This window comes from Chroicocephalus ridibundus, unplaced genomic scaffold (assembly GCF_963924245.1).
Source record: "Chroicocephalus ridibundus unplaced genomic scaffold, bChrRid1.1 SCAFFOLD_610, whole genome shotgun sequence".
NCBI lineage: Eukaryota > Metazoa > Chordata > Aves > Charadriiformes > Laridae > Chroicocephalus > Chroicocephalus ridibundus.
The window spans coordinates 26,507-36,122 of record NW_026961424.1 but is presented as its reverse complement, the minus strand read 5'-3'; the positions used below and the strand labels follow the sequence as shown (position 1 = coordinate 36,122).

The window sequence follows — 9,616 nt, the reverse complement described above, 5'->3', positions numbered from 1 at the left end:
GGGCAGCGGCCTCCCCCTCTTCTGCCGCGCCCGGGGGGGCCGGCCCCGCCCCCAGGTGAGACCCTCACCCCCCGAGACCCCGCCCCCCAGCATACCCCGCCCCCCCGGGTGGGGAGCCCCCGCCCCCCTGACCTTTGACCTTTTGCCCCCTCCCCCCCCAGCTGCCCTTCTCGGTGATCGGGTCCCTGAACGGCGTCCACATGTTCGGGGCCGGGGCGGGGGTGGGGCTGCGGGGGGCGGCGACCCCCAACACCCGCCTGGCCTGGGGGGGCTACGGGCAGAGGTGGGCGGGGCTACGGGGGGAAAGGGGGCGGGGTTACGGGAAGGGGTGGGGTTACGGGGAGGGGCGGGGCTAAGGAAGGGGCGGTGTCATGGGGTGGGCGGGGGTAGAGGGACCACGGCAGAGGTGGGCGGGGCCACGGGAAAGGAGCAGGGCGGGGTCTCGGGGGGCGGGGCCTTTTGGGGCTGAGTGCAAAGGGGCGGGGCTAAAGGGAATGGGGGGGTGAAGGGAGGGGGTGGAGCCACTGCAGGGGTGGGTGGGGCCAGCGCGTGGGGCGGGGCTATGGAGGGGGCGGGGCTAAGGAAGGGGCGGGGCTAAGGAAGGGCAGGTGGGGCGACGGGAAGGGGGCGGGGCTGGGTGTGGCCGTGGAGGGCGGGGTTGTGGGGGGGGTCTATGGGGCAGGGCGGGGGGCGGGGCCGTGGGGCAGCCCCCTCCCCCCCCAACTGCCCCTCCCCCCCCCCCAGCATCACCCTGATCGCGCTCAGCTCCGCCCCCCCCCGCCCCCCGGCCCCGCCCTCCGCCGCCTCCTCGACTCCGCCTTCGGCGCCATGGTGAGCCTCCCCCCCCCAGTTCGGACCAGTACAGACCAGTATGGCCCAGTATCCCCAGTACGGACACCCCCCCACCACCCCCCCCCAGTGCGCTTCGTCCCATCCCAGTACGACCGGTCCAGCCCAGTAGGAGCTGACACAGAGCACTGCGTCACACCCACGTTTTAATGGGGCCCAGTCTCTCCCAGTATAGACCAGTATGACCCAGTTGCTCCACCCCAGTGCCCCCCGCACCCTTAGTGCCCCCCTCCCAGTCCATCCCAGTGCCCCCCCCCCTCGCCCCCAGGGCCCTGCCACCCCCCCTCCCAATGCTCCCAGTCCATCCCAGTATCCGTCCCAGTGCTCCCAGTCCATTCCAGCGCCCCCCCTCGCCCCCAGTGCCCCCATCCACCCTCCCAGTGCTCCCAGTCCATCCCAGTAACCCCCACACGCCCAGTGCCCTCCTGCCCCCGCTTCCAGTGCTTCCAGTCCATCCCAGTGTCCGTCCCAGTGCTCCCAGTGCCCCCCACCTCCCCTCCCAGTGCTCCCAGTCCATCCCAGTGCCCCCCCGCCCCCCCCCAGTGCTCCCAGTTCCTCCCAGTGCCCCCCGCCCCCCCTCCCAGTGCTCCCAGTCCCTCCCAGTGCCCCCCCGCCCCCCCTCCCAGTGCTCCCAGTCCATCCCAGTGCCCCCCCTCGCCCCCAGTGCCCCCCCGCCCCCCCCCCAGTGCTCCCAGTCCATCCCAGTGTCCACCCCAGTGCTCCCAGTGCCCCCCGCCCCCCCCCGAGTGCTCCCAGTCCCTCCCAGTGCCCCCCGCCTCCCCTCCCAGTGCTCCCAGTCCATCCCAGTCCCGCAGGTGCTGGTGCTGGGACTGGACGAACTGGTGCCCATCCGCAACGTGGAGCGGCTCAAGCGGGAACTGAGGGTATGGGGCGGGGGGGGGGGCAACTGGGGGGCCCGGGGGGGGGGCAATGGGGGGACTGGGGGGGCAACAGGGGGGGGCTGAGAGGCAACTCCGGGGTCTCGGGGGGGAATGGGGGGGTCCTGGGGGGGGTAATACATGGACTGGGGGGGCAAGAAGCGGTCTGGGGGGGGCAGTAGGGGCATTGGGGGGGTCCTCGGGGGGGGCAATGGGGGTACTACGGGGGGGGTCCAAGAGGGGCGGGGGGGGGGAAATTGAGGGGCTGGGGGGGCAATGGGGGGTCCCGGGGGGGGTAATAGAGGGATTGGGGGGGGGCAAGAAGGGGTGGGGGGGGCAATAGGGACTGGGGTGGGGGGGAGTGGGGGGGGAGTCCCGGTGGCCGGGGGGGGGCAGATGGGGGGGGGGCTCAGCCCGTGACCCCCCCACTGTGTTCCCCCCCCCAGAGCTGCTTCGGGCTGATCGACGCGTTGCTGGCGCCCGGGGGGGGGGCTGGGGGGGGCCGGGCTGGGAACCCCCTGCTGGCCCCTCCCCCCGGGGCCCCCCCGCGACCTCCTGCAGGTGGGACCCCCCCCAAATCCCCCCCCCCGCGACCCCCAACCCCCCCCCTCCCCCTGAGACCCCAAAACCCCCAGGGACCCCCCAATCCCTCCCCCGGACCCCAACGCCCCCCCAGACCCCCCCCCTCGCCCCCCCCCGGGACCAAATTTCCCCCAAAGCCCCTCGGGGATCCTAACGCCCCCCCCCCCGCGACACCCCCCGGAGCCTACCCCCCCCCCGGGACCCCAAAACCCCCCCGGAACCCCCAACCCCCCCCCCCCGAGAACCCTAATCCCCCCCCCCGGGACCCCAAAACCCCCCCGGGACCCCCAACCCCCCCCCCCCGAGACCCCTAATCCCCCCCCGCGGGTCACCCTGTGCCCCCCCCCAGAGTATTGGGGGGTCCCTGGGGAGGGGGGGGGGGTGTCCCCACGCCCTGACCCCCCCCCCCAGAGAGAGCTGGGGGTCCCGGGGGGTTCCCCAGAATGCAGGGGGGGGGTCTCGGCCCCCCCCCGCATTTTGGGGGGGGGGGGTGTCCCCATGTCACCCAGGATGGGGGGGGGGAGGGGGGGGCGTCCCTTTGGGTGTCCTTTAGGGAGGTTTAGGGGGCCCCCACCCCCCCCAAAATTTAGGGGGGAGTTCGGGGGGGGTCCCCCCAATTCGGGGGGGGGGTCGGGGGGTGCCCTGACCCCCGCCCCCCCCCCCGCAGGAGGTGCTGGAGCGGTTCGCGGGGGCGGCGCAGACGGGGCTGGGCTGTTTGCTGGGGGGAGGGGGGGGGGCGGGTGGTGCTGGCGACCCCCCCCCTGGTGGGGGCTGCCCCCCCCCGACAGCGCCCTCCTGGGGGGGCTCCTCCTCTGCCCCCCCCACCCCCCCGGACCCCCCCCCGACCGCCCGCGACCTGCCCGTCTACCTGCCCCACAGCAGCCCCACGGTGAGACACACTCCCCCCCCCCCCCCCCCCCAGACCCATAACTGCCCCCTCAGACCTCCATATGCCCCCCCCCCCGACCCACAACTGCCCCCCCCCAGACCCATAACTGCTCTCCCGGCCCCATAACTGCCCCCCCCGACCTCCGTATGCTCCCCTCCGACCCACAACTGCCCCCTCCGGACCCATAACCGCCCCCCCCAGACCTCCACATGCTTCCCCCCCCCCCCCGACCGGCAATTGCCCCCCCCCAGACCCACAACTGCCCCCCCGGACCCATAACCGCCCCCCCCAGACCTCCACATGCTCCCCCCACCCCCCCGACTGGCAATTGCCCTCCCCCAGACTCACAACTGCCCCCCCCGGACCCATAACTGCTCCTCCAGACCCCCAAGTGCCCCCCCCGGACCCTAAATTGCCCCCCTCAGGCCCCCATTTGCCCCCCAGGTCCCGCATACACACACACCCACCCAATTACCCCCCCCCCCGGACCCTAAATTGCCCCCCCCGACCTCTAACTGCCCCCCCCGCCCCCTCCCCTCCTCCAGCATGTCCCCCACCCCCCTAACCGCCCCCCCCAAGTACCCCCCCACCCCCCAACCGCCCCCACCGCCCCCCCCAAGTGCCCCCCAACCCCCCCGTGCCCCCCCCGAAAAGGTCCGTCCCCCCCCCCCCCAGGTCCCCCACCGGCTGCTGCTGCTGGAGCTGGTGCCGGGGGTGGGGGTCGCGCTGCTCTGCGGCCCCCGCCCCCCCCTGCAGCTCGTCCTCACCCAGGTGAGGGGGGGCCAACGGGGGGGGGGGCCTGAACCCCTGGGGGGGTCTTGGGGGGGGGACGACTGAGCCCCCTGTGTGGGGCTGGGGGGGTCCCTGGGGGGGGATCTTGGGGGGGGGGGTGTCTTTGGAGGGGGCCTGAACCCCTGGGGGGGGTCTTGCGGGGGGGGCCCTGAACCCCTGGGGGGGGGCTTAGTCCATTGGGGGGGCTGGGGGGGGCTGTGTGGGGCCCTGAACCCCTGGGGGGGGTGTTGTGGGGGGGGGCGGGGGGGGCCCTTAGCCCCCTGTGTGGGGCTGGGGGGGTCCCGGGGGGGGGATCTTGAGGGGGGGGTGTCTTTTGGGGCGGCCTGAACCCCTGGTGGGGGTCTTGGGGGGGGCTGAACCCCTGGGGTGGGGCTTGGGGGGGTCCTGAATCCATTTTGGGGCGGGGGGCTAAGTCCCTTGGGGGGGTCTTGGGCGGGGGGGGGCCTGAATCCCTGAGGGGGGGGTGTCCTTGGCGGGGGTTGAACCCTTGGGGGGGTCTGGGGGGGCCCTGAACCCCTGGGGTGGGGCTTGGGGGGGTCCTGAATCCATTCTGGGGGGGCTGAGTCCCTTGGGGGGGTCTTGGGCGGGCGGGGCTGAACCCCTGGGGGGGGTTGTGGGGGGGGGCGGGGGGGACCCTTAGCCCCCTGTGTGGGGCTGGGGGGGTCCCTGGGGGAGGATCGGGGGGGGGTGTGTCTTTTGGGGGGGCCTGAACCCCTGGTTGGGGTCTTGGGGGGGGCTGGGGGGGGGGGCTGAACACCTGAGGGTGGGCTTGGGGGGGTCCTGAATCCATTTTGGGGGGGGGGCTAAGTCCCTTGGGGGGGTCTTGGGCGGGGGGGGCCTGAATCCCTGGGGGGTGGGGGGGTCCTTGGGGGGGTTGAACCCTTGGGGGGGTCTGGGGGGGCCCTGAACCCCTGGGGGGGGCTTCGGGGGGTCCTGAATCCATTTTGGGGGGGCTGAGTCCCTTGGGAGGGTCTTGGGCGGAGGGGGCTGAACCCCTGGAGTGGGGCTGGGGGGGCCCTGAACCCCTGGGGGGGGCTCGTGGGGAGGGAGAGCTGGCAAGGGGGGTTCGGGGGGGGGGGGTTGGGGGGTGTCGTCGTCGTTCCCCCCCCGCCCCATAACTTGCCCCCCCCCAGCTCGTGCCGCAGTTCTGGAGCCCCGTCCTGCAGCAGTTGAGGGGCTGCGCCCGGCGCCCCCCCCCCGCGCTGCCCCCCGGGGTCCTGGCGTGAGTGGGGGGGGGGGGAGCTTGGGGGGGGGGGTTAAACCCCTTGGGGGGGTCCTGGGGGGGGGGGGCGGGGGGGTCCTGAGCCCCTTTGGGGGTGTGAGGGCGGGGAGGGGGGGGGGGTACGTGGGGGTCCTGAACCCCCTGGGGGGGGGGCTGGGGGGGGATCCCTGAGCCCCTGGGGGGGGGCTGAAGCCCTGGGGGAGGTTCTTGGGGGGGGGGGGGTTGGGGGGGGGTCCAAGAGGCCCCCCTAAACCTGCCCTCCCCCCCCCCAGGTACCTGCTCATCCAGCCCCAGCAGGGCCGGACCCAGAGCGGCATCGTCACGGGGGGGGGGCAGGGTACGTACCCCCCCCCGGCACCCCAACCCCCCCCCCCATGGCCCCCCCCCCAAACCCCTGAACGCCTCCGTTGACCCCCCCAAACCCCTCAGTTACCCCCCCAGACCCCCCCCAATTGCCCCCCCAAGTCCCCCCGAACCCCCCTGTTGCCCTCCCCTTTCCCCTCATGGCCCCCCCCCGACACCCCCATTGCCCCCCCCCGACCACCCCAGACCCCCCCGTTGCCCCCCCAGACTCCCAATTGCTCCCCGACCACCCCATTGCCCCCCCAATTGCCCCCCAGCCCCCCCCGTTGCCCCCCCGACCCCCTCATTCCCCCCCAACCCCCCCATTGCCACCCCCCAGACCACCCCAAAGGCCCCACTGCCCTCCCAGACCCTCATTCCCCCCCCCAGACCCCCCCGTTGCCCCCCCACACTCCCCATTCCCCCCGACCCCCAATAGCTCCCCAAACCCCCCCATTGCCCCCCCCCCCGTAGCCGCCCCCACTCCCCATTGCCCCCCCAGCCCCCCATTTGCCCTCGGACCCCCCCATTGCCCCCTCCGGCCCCCCCCCGAACCCTCCATTGCCCCCCAGACCCCCCCATTGCCCCCCCCGACCCCCTCATTTCCCCCCCCCAGACCCCCCTAATTGCCCCCCCTGACCCTCCCCCCGTTGCCCCCCCAGAGGGGTCGCTGCCCCCCCCCCCGCCGTGGGGCCGCCCTGTGTCACCTCTACGCCCTGGTGGCCCCCCAGTACGGCCCCGGGGAGGGGGGGGGGGCCCAGGTGAGCCGGGGGGGTGCAAATGGGGGGCTGGGGGGGCAGTTTGGGGTCCGGGAGGCAGTCACTTGGGGGTCTGGAGGGGTCGCAGGGGGGCTCACTTGGGGGGCTGGGGGGGCAACTGGGGGTCGGGGGGGCCCGGGGGGGACCGGTTGGAGGTCGAGGGGTCCTGAGGGGGGGGTCACTTGAGGGGCTGGGGGCTCAGGGGGGCAATTGGGGGCCGGGGGGGGTTCACTTGGGGGGCTCTGGGGGTATTTGTGGGTCTAGGGGGGGCACTTGGGGGTCACAGAGGCTGGAGGTGCTTGGGGGGGGGGGTCACTTGGGGGGCTGGGTGTCTTGGGGGGACACTTGAAGGTCCGTGGGGGCACTTGGGGGTCTGGAGGGCAGTTTTGGGTCCGGGGGGGCGCAGTTAGGGGTCTGGGGTGGCAGTTGGGGGCAGTTGGGGGGGCTGGGGTGGCAGTTGGGGGGTCCGGAGCGGGCACTTGGGTATCCCGAGGGAGCAGTTGTGGGTCCGGGGGGGCACTTGGGGGGTCCGGAGGGGGCAGTTGGGGGTTTGGGGGAGTACTTAGGGGTCCAAAGGGAGCAGTTGTGGGTCTGGGGGGGCAGTTGGAGGTCTCGAGGGGGCAGTTGTGGGGCCGGGAGGGGGCACTTGGGGGGCTGGGGGGGGCAGTTGTGGGTCCGGAGGGGGCAGTTGGGGGTTTGGGGAGGCAGTTGGAGGTCTGGAAGGGACGGTTGGGGGTCTGGGGGGGGAAATTGAGGGGTCCAGAGGGGGGCACTTGTGGGGCCGGGGGGGCACTTGGGGGGGCGGGGGGAGGGGCAGTTGTGGGTCTGGGGGGGCAGTTGGAGGTCTGGGGGGGGGAAGTTGGGGGTCCAGAGGGGGTGGGGGGCAGTTGGGGGGGCTGGGGCGACAGTTTTGAGTCCGGGGGGGGGGGGGGGGACGACGACGACAGTTGGGGGTCAGGGGGCGGCCTGGAGGTGTTTGGGGGGGGGGGATCACTTGGGGGGCTGGAGGGGTCTGGGGGGCAGTTGGGGCTCACTTGGGGGTTCCGGGGGGGGGGGGGCCGTTGTGGGTCCGGGGAGGGGGCAGTTGGGGGTTTGGGGGGGCACTTAGAGGTCCAGAGGGGGCAGTTGTGGGGCCGGGGGGGGCACTTGGGGGTTCCGGGGGGGGGGGGGGGGGCAGTTGTGGGTCTGGGGGGGCAGTTGGAGGTCTGGAAGGGGCAGTTGGGGGTTTGGGGGGGCACTTAGGGGTCCAGAGGGGGCAGTTGTGGGGCCGGGGGGGGGCACTTGGGGGTTCCGGGGGGGGGGGGGGGGCAGTTGTGGGTCTGGGGGGGCAGTTGGAGGTCTGGAAGGGGCAGTTGGGGGTTTGGGGGGGCACTTAGGGGTCCAGAGGGGGCAGTTGTGGGGCCGGGGGGCGGCGGGGGAGGGAGGGGTCTGACCCCCTGTCCGTGTTCCCCCCCCCCCCCCCCCCAAAAAAGGGCGCCCCCCCCGCGGCCGCGCTGTGTTACGCGTCGCTCCGGACCCACACGGGGCTGGCGCTGCTGCGCCCCGACCTGCTGCTGCTGCTGCTGCTGCCCCCCCGCGCCCCCCGCGCCCCACTGCGGGGCCTGGCACAGCGCGCCCTGGCCGCCCTGCGCCCCCCCTGACCCACAAGTGTGGGGCAGCCCCCCACCCCCGGACCCCCAGGTATGGCGGGACCTGGAGAATAAACGTGTTGGCTCCAGTGGTGATGTGTGGGGTGGCGGGGGTGGGGGTCTGTGGGGCAGAGATGGGGCTCTATGGGGCAGCTTTAGGGCTCTATGGGGCAGTGGGTGGGTCTATGGGGCAGCTTTAGGGGGTTATGGGGCAGAAAGGGGGAGCTATGGGGCAGCTTTAGGGCTCTATGGGGCGGTGGGAGGGTCTATGGGGCAGAGGGGGGCCCCCCCACAACCCACTGCGGGGCCTGGCACAGCGCGCCCTGGCCGCCCTGCGGCCCCCCTGACCTACAAGTGTGGGGCAGCCGCTCCCCCCCCCCGGGAGCCCCAAAATCCACCTACTCCCCTCAGAGACCCCCAAAATGGGTCTTTTCTCCTCAAAAACACCTTCTGGCTCCCTCAGCCCCCCCCCAACCCCTCTTTTTCTCTCAGAGAACCCCAAAGATCTTTTCTCCTCAGAAATACCTTCTTTTTCCTCAGAGCCCCCCCCCCAAATCCACCTACTTCCTTCAGATGCACCAAAAATGCCTCTTTTCTTCTCAAAAACATCTCCTACTCCCTCAGGGACCCCCCAAACCTTTATTTTTCTCTCAAAGAACCCCCAAAATTACATTTTTTCTCCTCAGAAACAGCTTCTCCCCCCTCAGAGCCCCCCCTCAAACCGCCTCTTTCCCCCTCATGGACCCCCAAAATCCACCTACTCCCCTCAGAGACCCCCAAAATGAGTCTTTTCTCCTCAAAAACACCTTCTGTTCCCTCACGGCCCCCCCAAACCCCTCTTTTTCTCTCAGAGAACCCAAAAAAGCATCTTTTCTCCTCAGAAATACCTTCTTTTTCCTCAGAGCCCCCCCCCCCCGACCGCCTCCTCCCCCCTCAGAGACCCTCCAAATTCACCTACTCCCCTCAGAGACACCAAAAATTCATTTTTGCCTCCTCAAAAACACCTTCCGCTCCCTCAGGGACTCCCCAAACCGCTCTTTTTCTCTCAGAGAACCCTAAAAATGCATCTTTTCTCCTCAGAAATACTTTCTTTTTCCTCAGAGTCCCCCCAAACCGCCTCCTCTCCCCTCAGGAACCCCCCCCAAAACCACACGCTCCCCTCACAGATCCCAAAAATGGATCTTTTCTCCTCAAAAATACCTTCTATTCCCTCAGGCCCGCCCCCCAATCCACCTTTTTCTCTCAGAGAGCCCCAAAATTGCATCTTTTCCCCTCAGAAACGGCAGCTTCTGCATCAGAACCGGCCCCCCGGCCAGAGCCCTTGACGATGCAACGCTCCCGCCGTTCAAACGCCCGCTCCCATTGGCCGCCGCCACCGCCACTCACAGCCGCGCGGCGCACCCATTGGCCCATGCCCTCACCGCCCCGCCCCCCGCCTCTCCCCGTTGGCGCGGCTGCCTGTCAATCGCATGCAGGCCCCGCCTCCCCCCGCGCTCAGCCGTGCTGCCCCCATTGGTGGAAGGACCGCTTGTTCACGAGAAGCCCCGCCCTCCCTGTTTCTATTGGCTGGAGCCTGCCGGCCCGCCCCCACCCACGCCTCCTTTTGATCGGCTGCGCTTACCGCAAGGGCTGAAACGTTGACGCCCATTGGTTGGGCGCGGCGCTCCCCCTCCCCA

General features: G+C 71.8%; 1 protein-coding gene across 1 annotated transcript; it reads left to right on the top strand.

Annotated features, from left to right (window-relative positions):
- The first annotated feature begins 6 nt into the window (after positions 1-6).
- Positions 7-6,319, top strand: LOC134509407 (basic proline-rich protein-like). Its single transcript, XM_063321921.1, has 10 exons — positions 7-55; positions 162-283; positions 745-831; positions 1,665-1,733; positions 2,174-2,288; positions 2,977-3,198; positions 3,874-3,969; positions 5,124-5,212; positions 5,485-5,549; positions 6,217-6,319. The coding sequence occupies exons 3-10, from the start codon at positions 829-831 to the stop codon at positions 6,317-6,319; spliced, it is 762 nt and encodes a 253-aa protein (XP_063177991.1). The 5' UTR covers positions 7-55; positions 162-283; positions 745-828.
- The last annotated feature ends 3,297 nt before the right edge of the window (positions 6,320-9,616 follow it).